This window comes from Coffea eugenioides, chromosome 4 (assembly GCF_003713205.1).
Source record: "Coffea eugenioides isolate CCC68of chromosome 4, Ceug_1.0, whole genome shotgun sequence".
In the NCBI taxonomy this organism is placed as follows: Eukaryota; Viridiplantae; Streptophyta; class Magnoliopsida; order Gentianales; family Rubiaceae; genus Coffea; species Coffea eugenioides.
The window spans coordinates 6,408,217-6,433,023 of record NC_040038.1 but is presented as its reverse complement, the minus strand read 5'-3'; the positions used below and the strand labels follow the sequence as shown (position 1 = coordinate 6,433,023).

The 24,807-nt window shown below is 36.3% G+C and overlaps 5 protein-coding genes and 1 non-coding gene across 6 annotated transcripts; 1 reads left to right on the top strand and 5 right to left on the bottom strand.

The window, feature by feature from the left end:
• Positions 1–2,663: 2,663 nt before the first annotated feature.
• On the bottom strand, positions 2,664–3,280 carry LOC113768878 (early nodulin-like protein 1). The gene is made up of 2 exons (XM_027313387.1): positions 3,085–3,280; positions 2,664–2,995 (listed from the first exon to the last, which is right to left on the bottom strand). Exons 1-2 carry the CDS (start codon positions 3,278–3,280, stop codon positions 2,664–2,666), a joined length of 528 nt encoding a protein of 175 aa, XP_027169188.1.
• A 707-nt stretch (positions 3,281–3,987) lies between these two features.
• Positions 3,988–5,810, bottom strand: LOC113768464 (cytochrome c-type biogenesis CcmH-like mitochondrial protein). Its single transcript, XM_027312828.1, has 4 exons — positions 5,737–5,810; positions 5,444–5,597; positions 4,621–4,752; positions 3,988–4,528 (listed from the first exon to the last, which is right to left on the bottom strand). The coding sequence occupies exons 2-4, from the start codon at positions 5,585–5,587 to the stop codon at positions 4,325–4,327; spliced, it is 480 nt and encodes a 159-aa protein (XP_027168629.1). The 5' UTR covers positions 5,588–5,597; positions 5,737–5,810; the 3' UTR covers positions 3,988–4,324.
• Positions 5,811–6,768: 958 nt separating this feature from the next.
• On the top strand, positions 6,769–12,351 carry LOC113768422. The gene is made up of 7 exons (XM_027312770.1): positions 6,769–7,010; positions 7,665–7,890; positions 8,771–8,894; positions 9,052–9,383; positions 9,890–10,844; positions 11,259–11,452; positions 12,002–12,351. Exons 1-7 carry the CDS (start codon positions 6,868–6,870, stop codon positions 12,080–12,082), a joined length of 2,055 nt encoding a protein of 684 aa, XP_027168571.1. The 5' UTR covers positions 6,769–6,867; the 3' UTR covers positions 12,083–12,351.
• On the bottom strand, positions 12,300–13,708 carry LOC113768423 (peptidyl-prolyl cis-trans isomerase CYP26-2, chloroplastic). Its single transcript, XM_027312771.1, has 2 exons — positions 12,664–13,708; positions 12,300–12,506 (listed from the first exon to the last, which is right to left on the bottom strand). The coding sequence occupies exons 1-2, from the start codon at positions 13,653–13,655 to the stop codon at positions 12,404–12,406; spliced, it is 1,095 nt and encodes a 364-aa protein (XP_027168572.1). The 5' UTR covers positions 13,656–13,708; the 3' UTR covers positions 12,300–12,403.
• A 1,073-nt stretch (positions 13,709–14,781) lies between these two features.
• LOC113769680 lies at positions 14,782–14,884 on the bottom strand. The gene has a single exon (XR_003468229.1). It is a non-coding gene; the product is annotated as a U6 spliceosomal RNA (small nuclear RNA).
• A 515-nt stretch (positions 14,885–15,399) lies between these two features.
• On the bottom strand, positions 15,400–18,255 carry LOC113768081 (single-stranded DNA-binding protein, mitochondrial-like). Its single transcript, XM_027312314.1, has 4 exons — positions 17,925–18,255; positions 17,139–17,365; positions 16,308–16,408; positions 15,400–15,779 (listed from the first exon to the last, which is right to left on the bottom strand). Exons 1-4 carry the CDS (start codon positions 18,201–18,203, stop codon positions 15,700–15,702), a joined length of 687 nt encoding a protein of 228 aa, XP_027168115.1. The 5' UTR covers positions 18,204–18,255; the 3' UTR covers positions 15,400–15,699.
• Between the last annotated feature and the right edge of the window lie 6,552 nt (positions 18,256–24,807).

Here is a 24,807-nt window from a genome sequence, read left to right as displayed (position 1 = left end):
TTTTAGTCACAAGGTAAGGCAATTATAGTTAGTAATTAGTGCCTGCAGCATTATATTATCAAAACAAACGAAAATGTAAAGTATTTTTTGGTGAACACAGTGTAATCACCTTTATAGAGAGAGAGAGAGAGAGAGAGAGCAATAATTATCACAATAATTATGATTACATATATTTATCGAGTGGAATTCAAATGTATTAACAAGTGCCCGAAAATTCCTTAAAACTTTTTTTATGAAAGACCAAATTCCCAGCTAACGACTGTAAATTATTGGCCTCAAGCGGTCCATTGAGAAAAAGTACAAGAGAATACAAAGACTTCAGCTTTCAGTCTAAAACCCCGTCCAATGTCCTGCAATAGAGTAGTTATTGTTTAAAATTGCTGATTTTCTTCTGCAGCATTCGTTCCGTTTTTCTCACAATAACTGTGCACTACAAGGCTTCAAAACCAACCAAAGCGAGCCCATGTATCTCTTATATGTCAAACATAAAAAAGATTTCTTGGCTATTTGAATCTGATCCAGGGAGAGAATAACAACACAGCTTAACCGGCGATGAATCAAGATATACTGCAGAAGCAAACAAGATTAGTAAACTTAAATCTGACCACAAAGTTACTATTCTTCAGTTCCTTGGGCGAAGTTGTCCACATGGAACAAAAACAAAATGCGGATCAAGCCATTCCTGTCACCATTGCCTAGTCAAGATTTCGTCGATTAAACACCTCTTATCCTCCTAATGATTCTCTTCGTAACCAACTCATTAGCAGTCCACCTCATTAAGTTCCTCATCGGCTGTACCCTTCCGGCGGTTCCTTTCACTGCTTTAACACCAGCACAGGGATCACCATGCACAACTACTCTGTGAAATGGTGGCACAGCAGAAGAGTAGCGTCTTTTACCATGAATGAACCGTGCCAAAGCTGCACTCTGTTCATCGTTTAACTTCCTGACTACAGGCTTTCCAAGCATCCATTGGCATATGAAGTACACAATTAATAGGAATTCATAAAATACCAAGGATAGAGACTGGAGAAATAAACACAAGTAACCTAAGTACTAATATCCCACATAAGTCAAATAAGCACCTAATCAGCACTGAAAATGTCAAAGTATATATGCGATTAGAAGGGCATCATTTAGGAAATTATTGTTTATCAACAGGTTTAGAAAGTCATATTACACTTAGAAGTTCACTATACCAACAAATCTCTTGTCACTATACCAATAAATCTCCTGTCTTATTTTCAAATATTAAAAATACCAATGGTCTCTTTGTCTTGTCTGTAAACTAGCTTGAATTAGTCACATGGAGCTGTATAAAGCCTCAAATTCATGCTTTTGACATTAACCTTCCATCACCCTGTAAAGCTGATCTCAAAGAGCATTTTAAATTTTGAACATTACGAATTTCTGAAGCCTTATGATTTGTGCTGTTCACTTAATCCAAATTAAACTGCAAGCACCTCCACAAAAGCATGGTTTTTTAAATTAAATGCTTTTGATATGTAAGTAAGTTGGGCATAGTGTTTCATTCTTGCTATGATTTTTTTTTTTCTACTTTTGTGTTGCAGAACTTCAGTAAAAGTGGTCTTGGATGAGAGAGAGAATTCCATTCACGTCATCCAAGGTGATTAACCCCTGGCTCAATCACTTTCACTTTAAGAATTTCTATTCTATAAAATAGAAGTAATTGTGAGAACTCATTCGCTAAACTAGTTATTGCTTCTTGACAATGCAGATCGTGGTATGAAACATGCCATGCTGCCTTCTGCACGACTTCGCAGTTATCTTCATGCATATGTAAGGATGACTGATTTTCAAAGACCATGCAAGTTATCTTCTTGCTAGTTAGATGTGATGAAGTATGTAAGGAAGAGTGGTCTTTAAATACCATGCATGTTTATGTTTAGGTGAACATACTTTCATCTCATGAAGTGCTGTCACATATCATGATGTGTTGAAACTTCCCTTCCTCTTCCACTGATTGAAAAGCTAAAACATATTTTTTCTGGGTTACAGTCGCAGGGAGCATATAGCATTCAGAAGAGCATTTTTGCTCGACAGCTTCCTGGTTCCTTTGCTTTTTACTCGAAAGCTCGGGAATTTCACACATCAAGGGATAGCTTTTCATGTGGTTTCCGCAAGGTCCAGCTCAAGAGTACTAGCAGAGCAGAACAGCACATGCAGAAATTTCTTGCAACAAAATGGTTCTCTAACTTTGCTTTAGCAATTAAGAAGGGGATTAAGGGCTTATGATTCTATCTATTATTCTGCATTTCTGCTGGTATGGTGAAATCTGACATTTCTGCTTTTGTTTCTTGTTAATGCTTCCCTTATAATTATTATTTTGGGGTCTATGCAGGGAAGAAATAGATTTTCTTCTTTTTTTTTTTTTTGCAAAATGTGGGAGACATTTCTGCTATTGCCTTGCAAAATCCAAACAAGACTCTTGCTCCAAATATCTAAATGCACTGATACTACCAACCTCAATAATCAATCATCACATTAATTTCCAACCAGATAGATGCAAGCATGCGTCGTAATCAGAACCAAAACATTCTTCAATTCAAGAAAACAAATTCAGGAGTTAAAAGATCATCTCCTGATTGCTAGCTATCATATCCATTTATCCATCTAAACTAATCACAAAATGGGATCAAGCATTAAACGACAATAATCACCCCTAACACTGCCAAAATAACCATCATCATACTAGTTCCAAAATACGTAGCCGCAGCACTTTTTGCAGGAGATGATGTATTTGCCGTCTGATTTGCAGACTGAGGGGTGCTTTCTACATCCAAGACCTTGATTATCATCTTGAGGCCTCTCTCGCAGTGTCCTGAAACCCCACTGATGAAATAGAACAGACCCGATCGGTCCAATGCATAGATTGTGTTGCCATTGTTGGAGAAGAACATAGGATGCAGCGATCGGCATTTCTCATACTCCTCCTTGGTCACTTCCATAACAGAGTCTTTCTTGTACGTAAAAACTACACATGCATGTATACGTGTATTTGCATTGAGTTTCAATTACTACTTGAAAAAAGTTTAATGAAATGGAGAATTGACAAGTACTTACTTAGGGTGTCATTGACTTTAAATCTGTTTTTGGAAGCCCAGTCATTGTACAGATCATCGTTCTTCGAAGGAGGAATTACCCAGCCAGTGTTGCCACCAACGTCGAACTCAACCGAAATCCCTGTTAAGAAATGGAGTGAAGTGAAGATGAATACTAGGAGGAAACATGTGGAGAAACTTTGGAAGAAAGAAGCCATTTTTGGTTTTTTTGGACTTTCAAGAGGGAGCTCTTTGCTTGTATGAGTTTCTTGATGTGAAAAGTGTAAATGTGAAGAAATTTGAGTAGTAAGCTGGACTTAAAAAGGAGAGAGGAAGGTTGTGGAGCGGGATAAGGAGGGAGTTATGGCGCATGTTGGAGTGGTGGCTGCAACAGTTTAGGGAGGGCTTATCTTTGACTTGGTGTAACTGTTTTTCAAGTTTAACTTGACCAATTCAAACTTGTACAAGGCTGGCTAGAACTAGAAGCTTGGTTTTTTTTTTCATCAATATGTGGATTTTATTTACTTTTTACATGCCAATATGAGTGAATCTTTTGATATCAAATGCTGAACGACTAAAAAAGATAGAAAAGCCCATGAAATTTTAGCACGTTTCTTATAAAATTTTTACTTTTTTCAAGAACGAAAAAAGTAATTGAAGTCAATAGGTGGTGACATGGGACACCAAGAAGAAGATTAATTTAACTTTTACCAAGGGTGGGAAAAAGATATTCGATCTCTGGTAAATCGTTAACGTGAACGGTTTTGATGGATTCGCTAACTATGCTTTAATCTTTCTTCTCTGGTAAATCGCATCCCCGCACATTTTACAATATCTATCCGGGAGTAAATATTGGAGCCCATCATGATGCTCTTCAGAAATAATCAATCCCCAAAGACTGCAAAACTAGCAGCACACTGAAATATGCTTGAACGTATTTCACTAGAATCAATCCTGCAACCTTTAATTTAAGAATCACAAATGTTAACAGCTCAAATGGCAATGACACACATGATTAGCATAACCATCAGCTAAGTTTGTATGGTACCAAATACATTTCATATACAACCAGTTAACTCCAACACTTTCACTAACTTGACAAATCAAAATACTTCTCCTAATCTCGAAACAAGTCAGTGGAAACTTTGGCCAGGGACCATTTCTCCTGCATGCATATTAGTTAGTTGCCAGCTCCGGGTAATGTGATAATTCAAGTCCGAGGAGTTCAGCACATCTAGTGAATGTGATGCAGGCGAGAAACTTCATCGACCAACCCACCTCCTCCACCAAAAGGAAGAAGTGATTCCTTCGGGAGGGGGTGGTGTGAGAACATCGAGCATAGTTTCTTTCTCCTTTGGGGTCAATGGAACTCCTCTAACTAGGTTCAGAGCCATAATGTGCACATTTGTTTTTTGTCTATGCCTTTGATAAGCCCATATGCCTCCAGCAGCAGCCGCAGCTAAAATCTGTTTGAGAAAAGGTTCAAAATAAGTGATCAATTTCCATAGAACCCTAAAATAAAGAAGGGGGCGCGCCAATGGTAGTGAGAGTTACAGACCGGAGACAACCACAAAGCAGCAGTCTGCATATCAAATTTTGGTGCGTAAAGCACCGTCTCACCAAAATCGTCCTCAAGCTTTTTGTAGATGTCTTTGTCAGTTTTACCAGACCGGATTTCATCCCGAATTAGCTACAACAGGTATCATAAACAAAACAGCTCCTAGTGAGTTTATGGAAGCATAAATAAGAAAACAAATGCAGCAAGTGGCTAGATAAAATTTTGGTAGAAAGAAGAGTATGTAAACAACACCACCAAACAGAAGAAAGATGCTAGGAACTCCTCAGTGTCTTTTGTTTGAAAAACTGGTCATAACTACCGAACAAAATGCATCTAAATAAACAGAATAAGAAGCACACCAGATAATCTATAAACAAGTTTGAGATTATCACTGCATAAGCCAAACCTATCCCATAACCGACAAGAATGGACAGGGCAAAAAACCAGCTATGCACCAGTTTGAGATTATCTGCCAGAGACACCCCACCAAAAAATTAACTACTAAAATCTTGCAATGCTATGAACGCTAGTTAAGTTCACAACACCCTGCTTATAAAAAAATAGGTCCGCGAAGCTCCTTGAAGGCTCTATATAATTAACATTACAAAGAGTCAATTCAAAATATCCGTGCATACAATTCGACTCAGCAGACTAAATTAAAGTACACCTACAACTACTAAACTTAAAATTGCTTAAATTTACGATATCCTCCGCATACAATTCGGCCCGGAAAATTTTTTTTGGCTCATGAATAAATATCCACAGTGAATGAATTTAACTTGGTGGGGAGTGTTGTGTTAATTGGGAGGAGAAAATGGGATACCTTTCTGAGCAAAATGGCAATGTCAGCTTGAGAATCTTCAATGGACTGACTCCCACATTCCGTACACCTCACATTATGACTAATGTTTCTAGCTCGAGCTTCCACTACCCGTTCTTTCTTCACTGCATCCTCTTCGCTCTCCATTGCCCTCCACCTGTTCGATTTTATTCCCAAAAGAAATTCATTTCATAAATAGACTTGTAAATTTAAGCACCCATTGAACTTAGAATCTAAACTTAAGAAACAGGTTTAATCTAAAGGCAATGCTGAAATCACTGTATAGTATTACTTACCTGAATAGCCAATCTCACCACCGAAGGTGTACTAGTTCCGAATTGCCCCGCCGAGGAGAGACGGAGGGAGAGAGATAGATCGATAAGCTGAGGCACAAAAAAACTGCATTAAGAAACGGGCTTGAACTTGCACTTTGAATTGGGCTGGGCTAAGGATAAAAAAGAATTATTAGTTGATACAACCCCATACTGTCATACACTCTCTGTTGGACCTTTCCATTGTCAGGTCCAAGCGTCCAAGAACACCATACGAATATTGGGCTTCATTAGAAAGGTCCAACTAAGTCTAATATAAATAAATAAATAATAGTTTGACAAAACATGGTATAATAACAATTTTGAAGCAATAATACACCAATACTTGAAGTTCTTAAATAAAATAAATACAATAATACTTGAATCCACTTATGAATGTGATTAAAATATTTCTTTAGGGGAATGAAATAGTTGAACCAAGAAATAAATTTCAGGAAAATTATGACAAAAAAATCGACTAGAAATATAAAAAAATTTCAAACAAATGCCTAACTAAAACTTTTCCCAAAACCGTCTGTTTGGATTGTGAGTTATTTGGGATTATTTGGGATATTTTTACTGTAGCACTTTTTGTGATGTGATGTATGTGAGATAAAAAGATATTGGGAAGATAAAAAGGTGTGTTGGAAATTGTAATGATGATGTAAGCAAATAAATTTTGGCTAATAAGAAGCAATCCAAACAATAATTGAATGAAAGAAAACCTTTTGATATCAAAATAATAAATATATTTCTGTGTATGTTTATATAGTACTAGAATCTTCTCTCTCTCTCTCTCTCTTTCTTTATAATTATAATAATTATTACCATCAAAATCTTTTTTTTTATCCACAAATTCTGTATACTATAATAGTTTTTGTAATGTAATTTATTTTAGATAAAAATGTAATTAGCAAATGTGGTTTAAAAAAAAAAAGATTTCAAAAAATTTTCCGATGGACAGCTCATTAATTTAACAGCTTCACTTTGGGGTGGCGCGCTGCCGGAGCAATTTACTACCATATTTAGCTCTTCAAAATCCAAGTAAATTCTATTATGTCCAGATTCTTTTGAGCCTTTTTTTTCTCAGGCCAAAAAATTTAGCAATAAGGAGAGATGGCGGCACAAAAGAGAATCGAAGCAATATTAGAGAGGCTGTTTCCGGAATCTCCGACCACCGCCACCACCAAATCCAAGCCTAATAATAGCGATAATAATCATCATAATAATAACGGCTCCTCTGCTTCCACCACCACCAGGTCTTCTTCTTCAGCTTTCCTCGTTAATTCTCTTTATATAACTCTTTCACAATTTTTTATCAACGGCTTCTCATTGCTCTTTTATGTACTCTTTTTTTTTTTTTTCCCTTTTGGTTGAAAGTGAACTTTAGCTGCTGAAGTTGTCACTTCGTTGTTTTCTCTGTATTTTAATTTTTCTTGTTTGGATTTCGAAGTTATTGTGAACTGAAATGTTGATGCATAAGCTATAAGGCTGAAATACTAGTTACTAATATTGTATGATTTTGGCTGATAACTGAAATGTTGATGCATAAGCGCTATAAAGCCGAAATATTAATTATTAATATTGTATAACTTTGGTTGATTTTTTCTTGTTTGTAGAGTATGAGACTGTGTTTGAGTGGTTAAAATAGAAGTTTCTACCTGAAATACCAAAATGTACCTTTAAAGGGAGTGTTTTGTGTGTGTTTGTTGTGTGCGTGCATGTATTTCAAATTTTTTTTTTTTTTGCTTCAAGCAAAAAGAATTGGATAGCTCCAAGCAAGGAAATTGATCTTGCATTTCTTTTGTGTGTTTGTGTTTGTCAATAAGAATTGGACTGCTACAACCAGAGTGAGTGAAACTTGTTGCCAATGATTTTTTTTTTTTTTTTTTTGACAAAATTGGTTAAAACAGTAGTGCTGATGGAGTTCGGTGGTTGAAAGGCAAGAAACGGCCGAATGTATCCTCTGCATTGGGCATACTTGGTCCAAAATCGAGGTTAAATCCAACTGAGGAAATGCAGGTGTCATCCGGTTCAAGTGGTTCAATACAAGCTCCATCTTGCAGACCATGGGACCGTGATGATCTATTTAGGAGGTTGTCTACTTTCAAGTCCATGACTTGGTTTGCTAAACCACGGGTACAAATCTCAGAGCCTGCTCTCTGCAATGGGAATTGGATTTTTTTTTTTTTTGGATGATTGGTTCTAAATTGCAAGACTTAATTCTTTTCTTGTCAAATATCAATCATGGGCATTGGCTGTTAAAGTTTTGTCTAAATTTTCCTGATCCAAGTTATAACTCCAATTCTAGTACACAAAATTTTTCGGATAGTTGAGAATTGATAAAACTTCCATGAGATATCCACAAGAAGATCAATGAGGCGTGGCAACATTTCATTGTTACAGCATAAAGTAATCTTGCCTATTTTAATGAGATGCTAGAAGCTCCATAAGCTGATCCACTTTGCCATATAATTATAGCATCATTTGTCAAAATTGTCTCAACCTGGATGTTTGCCTTTAGTGGCCATTGTGGTGCTCATAACATCATACATTCTGGCACCCATTTTTCTCCATATTCATGAAACCAGAAATTTATATTTTGTAAAACTCCATCATTCCCACATCACCGATATATACACCACATTTAGAATCCACTGTGGTTCATCTTTTCAAAGAGACTTGTCCAGAAAATTAGGTGAGATTTTCCAGACTTACCAAAACATCCTTTTAGCATATTTGTACATTTAGCTATGGATGTACTGGTGGATTTGAAGTACAGCTTGTAGAGAGATAATATCTGGTACCATAAATATTTAAGTGGACTTAAGATATGGGTTATGTTGCAGTTCCAAACTTCTTGTATGTAAATTGGATTAAATTCTTACAAATATGACCTTTCTCCATTTGAAAGTAAGACATATTTCTTGGTATTGTTTGCCTTTATTGTCTCTCTCTTTCCATCAAACTCTGGAAGATAAGCCAGAATTAGAAAATTAATTCTCTCCATCAATATCAGACGATTAGTGCAGTGAATTGCGCTAGGAGGGGTTGGATCAATGTGGATATGGATACCCTTGCCTGTGAATCATGTGGTGCACGTCTTCTTTTTTCTACTCCATCGTCTTGGACACAGCAACAAGGTAAGCACGATTCTCTTTACCATTCTGCTATGTGGAGGGCAAATTATTCTTCATGTTGTAGCTGATTTGTGAAGCAACTCATTTCTTTGTTTCTCTCTGATATCTTTTCTTTCTTTTTTGGTTCTCTTCTACTGTGTTCCTGGTGACTCATTACCAGTTGAGAAGGCAGCCTTGGTATTCAGTTTGAAGCTAGATACTGGGCACAAACTACTTTGCCCATGGGTGGACAATATCTGTGACGAAAAACTTGCAGAGTTTCCCCCGAAGCCAACTGCTGTTTTAGTTGATGACTATAAAAAAAGGTGTTCAGCTTTATTGCAGCTTTCAGCTCTCCCAATCATTTCACCTTCCGCCATTGATTACATAAGAAGCCCTCAGCTGGAGCAATTTTTTGGAGGACGTTCAGGTGCGGAGAAGAATAAATCTGCTGATGCTAGTAGAAGTCTCATAAATAACCCTCCTTCAGCATCTTCTGCTTCATACTATCAGGTTCAAACATTACGTATGCAAGTGATGCACTTGTAGAGGGATATTTAATATCTTACTGTAAAGAATAGTCTTCAGCCATTTTGCATGACTTTCAGCAGCTCGATTGTCTTTTAATGCCAGTATTTGTTAGCTGCTTCATCAATTTCTGCCCGTTACATTTATTTTTTGTTACGATCTACAATCTTGAAGCTCAAAGCTCGTTTAAATTGTATATTTGATGGAATGCTAAGAAGCTATCCATTTAATGTGTGTTTATGCATACACAAACAGAGTCAGACAGATCCTTTGGAGTCATCTGTCATGAGCTTGTTTCAATTTCACTTTCTTGACCAGCTAATAATAGTGCTATTCCCGGATTCTTGTATTTGTTAGCAGTGTGATTTTTGCTTTTGGTTTGAACTGAACGGGTCCATGATTTGTATTGGTACTAACATTATGTTAGTTGGTTAACCTTCTAGAATTTTCTATCTTATGATGTTTATTAACATGAACATTGTATTTTGCAGGCACAAAAGCTAATCAGTCTTTTTGGCTGGGAATTTCATTCATTACCTTATATTGTTGATTGCAAGGTTGGAAAAGAAGATTCTAGCAACAATGTAAATTTGGCAAATCAACCTCATCTAGCCTCTGATAAGCTTAATCTGAGTGTCATCTGTTCCTCTGCTAAAGGGGTTTTGGAGGCTGATAATGATTCTCAGGCTTCTGAGAGAGTTCTCTATGAACCCAATTCCGTTGTCTTTGAGTGCAGGCTTTGTGGTGCTAGTATTGGTTTGTGGGCTTTTTCTTCAGTTCCACAACCTATAGAGTTTCTGAGGTTGGTTGGATATACTGAAGTTGATGGTCAAAATGATACTCCCCAATCCAAGAATAGTGCTCCTGGGAGCTCCTTTTCCAGCAATGAGGGTCGTAATGATTTTGCGGCTTCTACATCTTCAAATGAGAAAACATGTACTTTGAATTTGACAATTGCTGGTGGTCCTCCACCTGCAAAGCAAAATTATAGAGCGACTATATCTTTGCCTCTGATTGGACGGAATTTGAGAGCTCGATTTTCCACCAACTATATGGTCGGTAAAGACCAAGAAATGGCATTGGTGGAAGGGAATACATCGCAACAGGCAAATGATCAAGTTGGTGAACCAGTTTCCAATAATGAAAAACAACTTGAAAACATGGAGGTTGTAGGAGGAGGTTTGGGTAGTGCTGACATGCTAGTAAAAAATGTGGGTAGTGCCGAGACAGTTGATTCTGTAGTTGAGGACTGTAACAGGTCACAAATTGGGGAATTTTCCAGCTGTAATGTCAAAAATAATGTTGGGATGGTCGTTGAGACTGCCACATGCAAAAATGACAACTTGCCAGGTGATAAGGAAAGTAACAATGCTGTGGAGTCTGGAGGGCAGGCTGGGGAGTCTGGAGGGCTGGCTGGAGACAGCAATGTTCCTCACACTAGTTTGGGTAAAAGAGCTATCTTTGTTTTTTGCAGTGTCTCATGTTCTGAACTTTTACCTTGACAAAGAAAAAAATAGTGTGTCTTCTTTTCTGGTCTTTCTATGATTTTTGCTTCTGTACCCATTAATTAAGAGAAATTGTCATATCAAGCTTGAACATTTTATGATATTGAATGGTGTTTTCCCAGATGCATATAACATCATACTATATGTGAAGCATGATATGTGTCCTGGTATGTTAACATATATAATACACTGTAAAGGTTCTTACCCATTTCCTACTTTCATGTTATTTTGACTGTCTAGCAATTGATGTAAAAAAAGTAGTTACTGATATTTTATCTGGTCTACTTCTAAAGGGTTCAGAGGTTAGTTCTTAGTCTGAAAAATATTGGTAAGCTTTTTATCTGCTGTTCTACAGGAAGGAATCCAGAACAAGAATCACTGCACAACTCGATGGAGTTCGATCCGATCAGGCAGCACAAACTTTTTTGTCCGTGGATTGCATCCATTGGTAATTCTACTCCTGGATGGAAACAAACTCTGTCTGCTTTACAACGCCATAAAGAATTCTCGGAGTCCTTTGCTGAAAATCCACCATCTTCCTTAATTGAGGTAAATGACGAAGTGTTACAATAGCAGCAGTAATTACAATATGTATGCCAAAATTAGAGAGTATAGTTCGCATTTGGTGTTTATCGTGGTCTGCAATTTTGGTTTACTGGTACATGTATTTTTCTGGTTGGTACTCTTCAATCTGCTGTAGCTAAACAAGCATCTTGAATTATGCTCCTAATCATAGAATTTTATGCTACTTGGTTCACCTTGTACAGTATATGAGTATGCATAACACTTGGAATAGCTAGTTACTATCATTTCAATGTTGTGATCCAAGATAATAAGAGCATCACGTACAGCATCTGTATCAATTTGCTTCTTAGTTGCTGCACCCAGTTTTCATCTTAGTCTCAAATGATTCAGCCTAGAATGTAAAATTTTACCTAAACCCATTTGAGATACGGTTCCAAACTGAAATGCTTGTTGGGTGAATTCTTTGTCTTGTAGCCGCAGTCTTAGCCTATTTAATTTTCTCTGTCTACTTGGCTTCCTCCTTTGTAAATATATAAGTGTCAAATGCATTCTTATGTCCTCTCTTTGATATAGGTGGATGATCCAATTGCTTCAATCAGACAGCTTTTCAGTTCCCCACCTGTAAAAAGAACGAAGCATACTCATGCGAGCTAGTGCCTGGGATAGTGTTGACTTTGCAGCATGTCAAATGATTGTGAGATTGCAGAGCTAACAGGAAAGCACACTCACGTATGCATACTTAGCTTTTCTAGTTTTTCTTGCCTACTTGAATTTAAAGATTTCCTTTTAAGGATGAGTGTAATAGCTTTTCATTATTTTCAGCTTGTTGCGATTGCAGCTGTACTGTCCATGTATGCATAACTCCAATTTATGACAGCACAAAAATTTACTGAGAATCATCAATGTGAAAGAATTTCCCCGCACAATCTTGTCCTCTATTACAAAATGGAAATAAGTGATCTATAGGGGCTTCATTCATTTTATCAACCCACAATTGGTAATCAACACCTTTGAGTATGGTCGATTAAAGCCTCTCTCTGCTACAACAGCCCTTTTGTCTCCTATCAACTTTGCTACCCTGTTGGGCAATTCATAAAGAAGAAATGTTAATTTCAAATTGTATCTTGGAAAATGATCATTTGCTGTATGTTATTTGTCCTATTGTGTGTGCATAGAGTTGCTCAACTATGTAATGTCATGTTGGTATTGTTAGGCAGAGAGAGTACAACAGGTACCTGAAATAGGGAGAACTGGTATTCTCCTGTACTGTCTTCACTTGGCCAATCTTCTCAACAACGTCCATTCCTTCCAATACTCTTCCAATCACTAATGCTGATGCATCTAGTTCAGGCGAGTCTTTAATAGCAATGACAAATTCTGTCCCATTAGGATCCGCTCCCACCTGTTCTTGATCAATCTCTAGCTTCCCTTTGCGTGCAATCAATTTCAACTTGGGTGGTGGTTTTGAAGGATCCCTCACTACAATGCCAATGCTTTTGGCCAAATTCTTTGTCCCTGGACAAGCCGCATACTGCTTCTCCCATTCATCTGTGAGTCTGTCAGCAGCCAAATTGCTTCCAGCCTTCCTTGCAAGCTCAGCATCAACACCATATGATCTCACTCCACTATGTTGGACATAGTTTGGCGTGATCTTAACAAATTCTTTTCTTCTATAACTAATGCCCGCTGCACCACTGGCAAGATCACTAAATCGGGCTGCACCAAATGGAACACTGTCACCGTATAGCCCGATCACAATTCTACCAGCAGGCACTCCATCAATTGACACTTCAAGAAATGCCCTCTGGGTTGGATTTTGTTCTCCACAGGGATCTGCAGTTTTCTTTGAATCGTCTTCTGGGGCAAGTTGTTCAGTTTTTTGAGGATCATCCTCACTTTCGACTGGTTGTTCGGTGTTTCGAGGAGCAACCTCACTTTCCACAAGTTCAGTGTTCCTAGGAACTTCATTTTCCTCACTTTCCACAAGTTGTTCAGTTTCTTTACTTGTATCCTCAATTTCCTCCGCTCTTGCTCTTGAATGGTGCAATGGCTCCACCGTCTGTGAGCCTAAGAGTAATAGCAAAGATGAGTTGGTACAAATTGCAAGTTCTCTGCGTGAGACTTTACAGCATTGCTTGATACTTGTGGTTTGAGTTTGCGAAGGAGGTAGTGCTGGGGGTTGAAGTAACTGGGGTGAGTACTGCATCAGTTTCTGATTTGACCACATTTGATTCGGTTGTATTCTAGCTCTGTTTCTGCTGGTGTTTCTCCAATAACTTTCATAAATCATGATATGTCTGTTTTCTCCTCCATAGAGACTGATTTTGTGGATAAGGAAAGGAGAAACCAAGCCATAAGCCAGGAAGCTCTTTCCTATTGGGCCATCTAGTTTTGCCGACTTTTCTGAACTCGGAAGCAATAGACCACCAGAATGTGGCCCAATTAAAGGAAATCAAGTTTTTGCTTAATGAAAATTACATGAGGACTTTCAAATTTGCAGTGGGATAATTACTGCTATTGCCACTTCAGCTATTGCTAATGATAGTCCATTTTGTTAAAGTGATTTTGCAAAAATTGCAGAGTAAATGGAGTGCCATTCACAATAACTGAAGCACATGACAAGTGATATTTTTGCTTGTCCCTTTTAGGATAATAACGCGATCTGCTCAGGAAAAAAAATAACTAATAAAGCCAAATATAAGTTGCAAAAAACTTTATTAACGATTTTTGCATTCATTGAATAAAAATTAAGTTCTACCTGCTGTAATACATGTAACACGCGGTTCTTAAAGAACCAGGGGGTTGCTGCAGATATTTTATATGTACTGTTTTTGATGGCATAATAGTCTAACTGGTTCCTACTTTTTAGTCCAAACTCGAGGTCGTGATGAACCCGTAAATTTAAGGATCCATCGGATAACTTTCTTTCTTCTTTGGACTTGAGCCATACCAAGTTTTTTTTTTTTGACAATAAAAAATTTGAATGAATTCACCTTCGATTACCATCACGAGTCAAAGCAGGCTTATGATATCATAAATCGCTTACAAGAGTTTTTACGACTCGCTTATCAGTACAACTCTTACATCGACAGTAAGATTTAATAAGTCTTTCTATTGATTAAGGCAAAACTGGATTTTTGCCAGGAAAAAAAAAAAGAAAAAGAAAAGCAAAAATAGCTGAATTTCGCAAGTGCAAAGACTGACGCTGAACAGAGCAGTCCAAAGTCGCGGAATATTTGACACACAATGCAACATAGCCCACAATCATCACAGAAAAGCCGGGTCATTGAGTTTAACACTCACTGTAAAATAGCCAAAAAAATTTGGACCAAAATCAGCAGGAGAAAGCCCAAAAAAATTTGGACCATTTCTCGATTTGTGCGTGTCATCCTTGCGCAGGGGCCATGCTAATCTTCTCTGTATCGTTCCAATTTTATCGGATGTCCCCGAAGGGACGTTAGTTGCTGCCCGAAGAGCAAATATAACCTGCTTGGCTTTTCTGCTCGCAGGCGATGTGGGAATTGAGTGCAATTATAGAACACGAATGCCATTAAAGCTGGCTCGAAAAACTGAACACCTGAATTCCAAATACTTGTGCGCTTGCCTATCGTCCATTCATGAAACTAGAACTCAAACTTCATTTGGATCTGATTATTAGAATCCAGTCTACTATCGAGCTAAAATATGACAATGAATTGATATCACAACAAGATTACTCCATTGCCAGGTATACTGCTAAATAAGAGTCTCCATCTCCCCAACAATGTGTAGCACATAACACACAAGGAACAGCAAGTACAGCAGAAAGAATGGCTCCCCCTTCGTAAATTAGTTCCAGACATCATTGCTTTCTTCTACCATTCTAATGTCTCTACCACATTCACCACTTCTCTCCCTCCTGGAAGTAAAACCAACAGATTATTGCAAGAATATACCTATTGATTTGCGGAATAACACGGTTAAACGATCTATGAGCATAAGAAATACCAGCATCAATAAATGAGAGAGCAGAGAAGTACTTTTCCAACTAACAAGTAAACTGGCTATCAAACGCAACCAGAAGCAATACTGGGAATATATTCTCCCACTAACAACCACGGACTACTTCAGAAAGGGACATCAAGATAAGCAAGACAAATAGTGCAATTTCTTAATCAGACTTGATCTGGCCCTCCCAAATCTCCTCCCTCAGCAATGCTAAAACATAATTACAAGAGTGATTTAAAATACTCTCTCAAAGAGCCTCCCATTGCTTTCACACTTGATTCGCTTTAATAATAGCCAACACTTCTCAGATCTCCTTGTGATGGTTTCTGGTTATCACTTCCTTGTCCCAAAAACACCAGCCGACCTACAAGACCCACATAACCAGAGTTCACCATATTATCAGTGTTTCACCATTTTTTTTTTGGGTACTAAATGAAACTTCCAAAAATTCATTGACAGAACAAGCTTAATACATGTAACTTTATAGGAATAGATCAATTGAAAAGCAAAATTGGAGTGCTCCATTTGTATCTGTTAACAGATACTGTATATCCTATTCATTAAGCAGTCATGCAAACAGTCTAGCCAGGTTTTCAAGTGACCAAATGCCTTCATATTTTGGCATCATAAGAGATGAGACACCATAGTCTAACATACATAAAATTTCTTTCAAACATCTTTAAAAAAAAAATCACCGAGCGGCAAATAGCTGAAAAAACAGCATCAATATAAGTACAGAAATATGTAGTTCACCAACACGAAATCAGAAAATAAAACAGATTGAATTGATACTGTACCTTCAATAAACATAGTTTCTTGTTTCTGGAGACAAGCACTATAACTAACAACAGTGCAATTACGATAGTATGTGGGAACACGGTGATAAACTTACCATTTCGGCGTATTGCAATCTCTCGTATACGTCGAACTAGACCAGTTATCGGATCATTAAATATCTTAGTCTCCAGATTTCCTTCCACGTACAAGACTGATCTGTGAGGTGATGCAAACATCAATAACATTAAGGATATAACCATAACTCAAAAGAAAGTGAGCAATTGATTGATGCACTAACACGTGGGAGCAAGGGATGCTCATGGTTGTTAAGTGAAGAACAGTGCATGCTGATGAGTATAAGTGCAGGGCGAATCGTGCTCAAAGCTAACTCAGTAGAAAGAAACAGAGAGAGAGAGAGAGAGAACAGAGAAAAACAGCCAATGTATATCTCCATAGGCTACAATCTTTAATAAATCAACTATGATAAGAAAGTAGACTGATTAAACATAGTAACAATGCCCAAGGACCACCAGTTTGTATCAATACAAATAGTACAACTAAAGGGGTAAGACTTACGGAGCAGGATTTGGTGTACAAACACCAACAAATTGAAAAAAAAAAAAGTGAAATTCTTGAACCGCAACATAAACCATCTAATTTGGTGGTCTGCCAAGTAATCTACAGAACTGACTCACTTTAGTATTAAATTCCCAATTATGAGATTGTCATTTCTCAGAAACCAGCAGAACGCAGGACATAATCCAAGGTTCATTAATTTGGATTCTAAGTCTCTTTTCACCTCTTTCAATTGAATTAAAAGTTCATGTTAGTATACACAAGAGTTTGACATGTTATATGCAATAACTTTTAGAATTTCAACACTTAAGAGCCATAACCTTTGCAAAATGTCAATCACAGAAGCCTAAATAAATCCAAACAGGCTCACCCTGGTACAGCATGCTTCACAGTTAGCGCTCCTAACCTCTCAGGGTAAACTGCAACCCTGTGCCATTGAACTGCACACCTATCTGCAAATTCTCTAGGCTCCTCATTATCAAATGGCCTCCTATTGTTCCGAATCCCACCTGTCCCAAGTGACAGCATAGTGACTGCCTTCCCATTCCTTAACTTCTTCTGAAGAGGAGCCTGCCCCACCAGACCAATCAATACAGCCTGTTCCACATACATCATAGAGTTACGGATGCAAATCAGCTTCGTTTTGTACATGCAAAATTCCTCTTAATCCGAAGAATTCAAAAGAACATTTTATAAGCTTTTTTCAAAAAAAATTCCCTTACAAACTAAACTCCTGATCAATGTGGGGGGGGGGGCGGGGGGAATCACACGCCAAATTTGAAAAGAAACAAAAAAAAAAATTTCAAAATTTCCCCGTATAAACAAACAAAAAATATCAGCTAGAACATAATAAAAGTTCAATCTTGCCCTGACACAAACTTTCAGTCAGATCCTAATAAAATTCTAATCTGTGACCTGCTAGTAATTTTCATTATAAACTAATAAGAATTTCATCCTGTCTAACAAAATTTTGTGCAAAGTAACCCCACCAAAAACGCACAACAATTTTTATACATTACAGAAAAAACAAGAAGACAAGATTACTGTCGACATGTAAAAACAAATTAAACTTTGAAACTCTATTCTAACAGTTATTACCATGACAATAAATTCCAAAAAAAAAAACAAATTCAGAAATGTTCAGCAAAAATTGGACCTTGTAAATGCCAACATCCAACCCATTTTCGAGGGGACGACTCCGAATGACGCGCTGCTGCTTAGTTGAGTCTGAGGAAGAAACAGAAAATGAAGAGGGGGCCGCTGACTCAGCATCGGAATGGGCCGAATTGACAGTGGAGGGTTCGTCCGACTCTGAGGAGGCGTCCACAAAAGAAAAGCTTTTTGAGCAGAAGGAATAAGAGAAAGTCGAGGGCTTTGATCTGGGGTTTGAGAGAAGAAGTCTACGGCAAAGTGTCCTTGAGAGTGAAGACGCCATTGATGAAGAGAAAAGAAATGATCTGCTAAAATTTGGGGGAAATTGAAATGAAATCCTTATCCCTTTAACCCTTCTATTCTTAAACCCTTTTATTTTTTATCTTAATAATTCTTTTTTTTTTACCTTACCAAAAAAAAAAAACCGGACAGAGAGAGAGAGAGAATACGAATTTGGTCCTTCTTGAGTTATGATTTTGCCAAAACATATTTGTCTCTCATCTAAGTTATCTTTAACAATTTTTGCAAATGCATAAAGGATATTTAATTGAAAAAGCTGTTAATTAACATTTTAAGTGAATTAAAAATAGCAATTTAATTCCATTTTGATTGGAGAAAGGGCCAATTTTAGTCACATAAAATTTCCATTAAAATAAATTGAAGACTATATTGATAGGGGGAGGGTTGAGTGAGGTAATAAAATGACAGGAATTATAAGTAGGGATGTCTATCGGCCAGTAATCCTGAATTTGATTAAAAAAAAATTCCAGTTTTTAAGGACTTGATTGTTTAAGACCAATATTTGATTATCTTTCAAACTTTAGTTTGGTAAATTAGATCGAAAAATCAGTAATTCGTTAATATCTAAAATAAAAAATGTCAATAGTGAATTAAAATATTTTAATTTTTTTTCTAAAAAATTGTTGTAACAAAATAATATCCCATGAATTTTTTAATAAAATTCAATCAACTTAATTCAAACAAACATGATATGCCAAAAAAAAAGGGGTTTATAATCCTAAACCCTAGCTCATAATCTCAATTCTTAAACAACATTGAAATGAACAAGAATTCTAGATTTAATTGTCAAACTAAAGTCCAACATGCCAACTTCCATCAAAATTTGTATTCCAAATATAATTATAATTAAGTTAGCTAATTAGTAATTACAAATTAGTATTTAGTAATAGGATTAAGATTTAATCTTATATTTAGTAATAAATAAATATATAATATAATATTATAAATAATTTAATAATTTGGTTGGTAATCGGTAATTCAGTAATATATTTTTAATATCTGTTCCCAAACCATTTTACCGAATATTATATTTCAATTTTTTTGAATTCCGTTGTTCGAAAATTCTATTTAAATTAGATCGGCTGATTTTTAGATTTTTTTCTGAAATATGAACACCCGTAATTGTAAGTAGGAGGTCTGAATTCAAGACCTCCCACTTATCCAAAAAAAATCACTATATCGACACTCCTATTATTACTTAACTTTTAAGTTAAAAATTCAAGTAAATTACTTCAAATTTATAATTCACATGTCAAAGCAAAATACGAGTATAGTATTCGAAGTAAGTTCAAAAAATTTCTTCGTGTTATACAACATTGGGAAAGGCGGTATATGTCCTCATGTGTGAAGATTCAAAACAAATGAATTGAAGTTTAAATGGATTGAAGGGATGTCAAAGCAAAATATGAGTATAGTATTCCAAGTAAATTAAAAAAAATTTCTTCATGCTACACAACATCGGGAAAGACGGGCATATGGCGTCATGATGTAAATACTCAAATCAAATGGGTTGAAGATTAAATTGATTGAAGGGATATATGTTGAATTGATAGAGTCGTTATAGAGCTAGCTACACCTTAAACTTTGTTTCTTGCTTAATCTTTCTAGCTTGTTAAACTTCAATTATTTGCGGGTTAATTCCACTTTATCCCCCCAAATTTTGGACGATTATCCACTTTAGTCCCTAAACTTCAAAATAGGACACTTAAATCCTTAAACTTATAAATTGGAACATTTAAGTCCCTAAACTTATAAATTGAGACATTTAAGTCCCTAAACTTATAAAATGGGACACTTAAATCCCTAAACTCTTATAAAATGGGACACTTCTACCACCACGGCATTCAAGATTCTGTTAATAATTTTCCTTAATTGGGAGATATTTATAAGTTTAGGGACTTAAGTGTCCCATTTTGAAGTTTAGGGACTAAAGTGGGTAATCGTCCAAAGTTTGGGGGGACAAAGTGGAATTAACCCATTATTTGCTAAAGAGTTCTTTTTCTTCTCTTATTTCTTTATGCTCAAAACCTCATAAAGAAGGTACCGGGTATGGGAGTGCTTTAATAAATCGTTACTAATAATCTTGTTTTAATCACATATTCAAACCTGTTATCAAGTGCTTAACTTTAGTAGCAGAAAAGATACAAAAACGTGTATAAACCAAGGGATTTGTGAATCATTGTAACAAATTGTTAGCAGTAGACTTCAACATTGGGTAATCTTGTTTCCTCCATATTCAAAATGTTAGAATTATTTGCCTTAAAATCAACCTTTTATATTTTGTTTTCATTTTGTATCAGCTTTTATGTTTTGTTTTGCTTTTGATGTACTGAATATAATAAGAGTAAATCTAACACATTTAAAACATTTACAGCATTATACGAAATTACCTCTCAGGACTTGAATTTTTACTTTCAAAAACCCATTTTTGAAACAAAGGGGTGGTGGAAACAAAGCAGTAGAAATGGAATGTGCAAGGTGAAAATTTACACTCGGGTTGAGATGATGGACCGGAAAGTCCATTCATATTGAGTTATATCTACCTCTCTCTCTCTCTTTTTTTTTTTCTTTTTTTTTTTTTGAGAGCAAAACTGTTCAATTTCTATTCATAGAAAGAATCAAGGCCATCTTTACATTAGCTATGTACTCTTACTGATCCTGTCTTGTCCATACATACTTCACTATCTATCAAAACATACTACCGGGATTCCCCACTCTGCAATCAATCTCCAGTTGTCATGGGTTTTTGGTGCCTGTCCCCACGAAGCACCAACATGCCTGATAGTGTTAATAATTTGAGCAACTATTATTTCTCACAGAGGATGCCGTTTCTTGCTGGAAAATCACTCCATTTCTCGCTTTCCAGATGCAGTAATTTGAGACAGCCAAGGCTGTTCTACGACATCTATCAATCCCAGTTTGTACCAGGTGACTTCAGGTGAAACTGGTCTGAGTTTTTGCAAAGCAAACCAGAGTCCAATTTTGACAGATTGAATCCAGTAAGCAAGTTCTCAGAAAAGTGCAAGTATAATGGATGCCATTGGTCATTCCAGAAGTTGGTATCTTGACCATTTCCAACCACCTGTTTGATGAAGCCTTGAACTATCGTTCTCAGCTTTAAAAGTTTCCCCCAACTCCAAGAGCAGTCTGATGATGATTTAAGCTGAATTATGCTATGCGTACCCACTTCACCCATAATGTATCCTTCTTGGCTCAAATATTCCATATCCGCTTAACTTGAGGACCAAACATTGATTCCATAGAGTCAAGTCATGCACACCCAGCCCACCTCCTTTTTCTTTTGGCTTACATATATGATATATCCTTCCAGCTAACTTTGGCTCCATACTGCTGCTTTATTTCACCCGACCAGAGAAAGGAAGATACTATATATATAAGCTTTCTATTCTTCTTCTTCTAATGACTCTCTTTAGGCGGCGGAATAAATGCACTCGACTCGACCAATATATTTGAACACCAGCAAGTGCAGATTTAATAACTTGCAGTCTTCCTCCATGGCTGATTTTTTTCATTGGCCCAACTACTTGTCTTCTGCCGCAATTTATTGAACAAAGGCAAACACTCCACAAAGGCCTAAATACCTGACCGGCAGTCTTCCACCGGACATCTGGATAATAGAGTTCAGGCTTAGCTGAATACTCTCTTCAATGCCAGCATAAAAAAACTTCACTTTTTTTGCAGATTTGGTTTAAGTCTTGTCAAACTCCTCAATTCCTCCATAGTCTCCTTAATGAGATGAAATGACCTGGTGGTGGCTGCTGATAAGATAAAGAGATCATCTGCGAAGGCAACATGGGTAAGTCCCAACTGGTTGCACTTTGGGTGGCAGTCAAATCCCTGTTCAGCAATATACACAGTAACATAGAGATATATTAGAGACGCATAGATTTGGAGTTTCTAACGTAATTCCTTTTGTATTTATCATTATTGAGGGCAAGTCACTTGTTCAGTTGTTTCAGAGTAACTCTTGCCGCTTTATTTACCAAGTTGTTTCATAAAATGTTCAGTACATGTGTATGTAAATTTGGTCAGGCAGATTGAATCTATGTATTATTAGTCTATACAGGATCAGCTTTACGACTTTCAATCAATGAAGAAGGGGGAAGAACTTGAAAAAAAATGCGGGTCCAGTAAACGAGTAGATGTTGGGCCCAAAGTGAATTTATCCTCCATAAGAGGGGGATTGTGATCTTCCTTGATGTTCAATTGTGGATTGAGGCACTCGGCACTCCATCTTTTCTTCTTTAGAATTTCAATTATAAAGTGCAGAATTGCTCTATTATATTTATATATAGTGCCTAGAGGAAGAACTTTGCGGGTGAAAAGTATATGAAGATGGACAGTGCTTCATTCAATGGAAGTTCTTGTAAGAAAAGATGTCGATGTAAAGTTGTAGGAGAGTATCTCAAAGAGCAAAGAAGTAGGCTAATCATAATGGGAAGATGTATTGTGTTGCTTCTCTTCTGGCAGGATTACTTGGAGTGGCTGCTTGCAACTCCGCTCCTCCATTTCCGGTGCTATTTTGAATTTTTCTTGATTTTTATTCATCTGACAATCCAACAAGAATTGATATATTTATTTTTTTTAATGTTCACAATTCTTTTCGACTCACGATCCTTTCAGTACCTGATGCTCATTATTAGCGAAGTAATAGTTAATCTCATTATGCCATCAATTCTTGTTTCATCTGCAGAAGAGGAATGCCTGATTCTCCCCCTCCTCCTCCTCCTCCTCTTTCTTTAATCGAGCTTGTTCTATTAAACCTTACTTGTTTATGGAACAAAATAATTTTGGATGGTTTCTCAGATAAAAAGGGAAACAATGAACTAGAACTTAATCCATACGGAGCTAAGTAATATTTCAGCACATTCCTGTTTCTGCTGTTCTTGCCTGTTGTAAGGACGTAGTTGCAAACTGGAGAAGGATACCTTTAAGTAGGCAAAATTGGGATTTCGTTGGATGTGTTCCTTCCTTGCTGATGATTTGTTGGGAACATATTGTGTAACAACACTAATGCTAGCTACTGATGTAATTGGAACGAGTACATTCCTTTGAGTGCACCGTCGTTGCTGATCAATGAAATTCTCAATGTAAAGGAATCTTAAATTAGTAGTGAATGGCTTTCAGAATAAAACACAAACATTTTTCGTGTCATTGGAGAGAACCAAAATGAAATGACTCAAAAAATTTACTCGCTCCTCAGTCCTTAGCTGCATGCTTATAATCTGTCTGGATCCACTAGTTTTTCAACATTTTTAAAAATTACTTTAAAAGGTACTCTAAAAAATAATTTAAAATTTTTTTAATATTCAAAAAATATCTCAAAATATATTTTAAAAACTCTACTACTCTTAAATATTTCAAAATATATTATAAAAATATTCTAAAATATACTCTAAAAACTCTGTTACAGTAAAATTTTTTAAAAACACCCCAAAAAATAGTTAATCCAAACAGATGCTTCTAATAGCCTATTTGAACAGTATGAACAGCTGATTTAAAACTTAAGCATAAAAAATCTTGACGGCTTTACTTCTCTAGTCTTTAATTCAATTCAATTCAATCGTGCTAGCCATCCTAGTGTCATTTTATTGGTCGTATTTGTTGCAATTTTACAAACACAAGTATATTAGACACTGGGATAACAACCTGTTAGCCTGTTGGTCTAAAATCTTGGTGGGGTGAAAGGTCAAGGGTTCAACTCTTACTTCCCACCATATACTTATCATTTAATTGTGATTGTTATTTTCAAGTGGTTTCCTCCTACAGGTTTCCCGTCGATTAGACTGTATCGTTGCAACAAAAAAAAAAAATCGAATAAACAAAGAACTAGTAATTTTATTTATCATTTTGTTGCTATGTGTATGGTTAGGAAATGTCAGTGGACCTCTCTTTTCGTTATTAGAAGAATTCCAGTGAACCTTTCGATTTTGCGAAATTAACAAAAGTACCCTTGTTCTTAATTAAGTCACGAATAACTAATTTTTATAAGATGGTAATTAAAATTTTTAAAAAAAGTACGAGTCCTCTCAAATGAGTAAAAGTTTCAAGAACAGTATGGCTAAAAAATGACAGAGTGCCACCAATATTTTTTTTCTTATTTTTATTTTGGTCTTATTATTTGTCACTCTGTTAATAAATTATTAATTATAAGCTCTGTATCTAAATAATTTGAATACTAGACGAAGTATGTTTTTCGTGTGGCTTATATATATATATATATATATATATATATTGGTTATTATTACCTCAAAAAATTAAGTGTAAAAAAGATGAAAAAAAGAATAAATTCAAGTACATTAAAAATATTATATAATTAATAATCGTAAAAGATGGGGAAGTTGCTGGTGGTGGTCGCAAGAAAGAAAAGAGAACAAGAAAAAAAAGACAAAAAAGAACAAATCCCATGCTCCTCTTCACTTCTTAATTTCCATCCCCTCATTATTAGGGGAAAAAAGGGTAAAGAAAAGTAATAAAAAAATAATTAATATGCAAGAGACACTTTTATTTATCCTAAAATATCGGACTGGGTACCAATGTTTTCAAACCGGATCGGACCGGCCGGT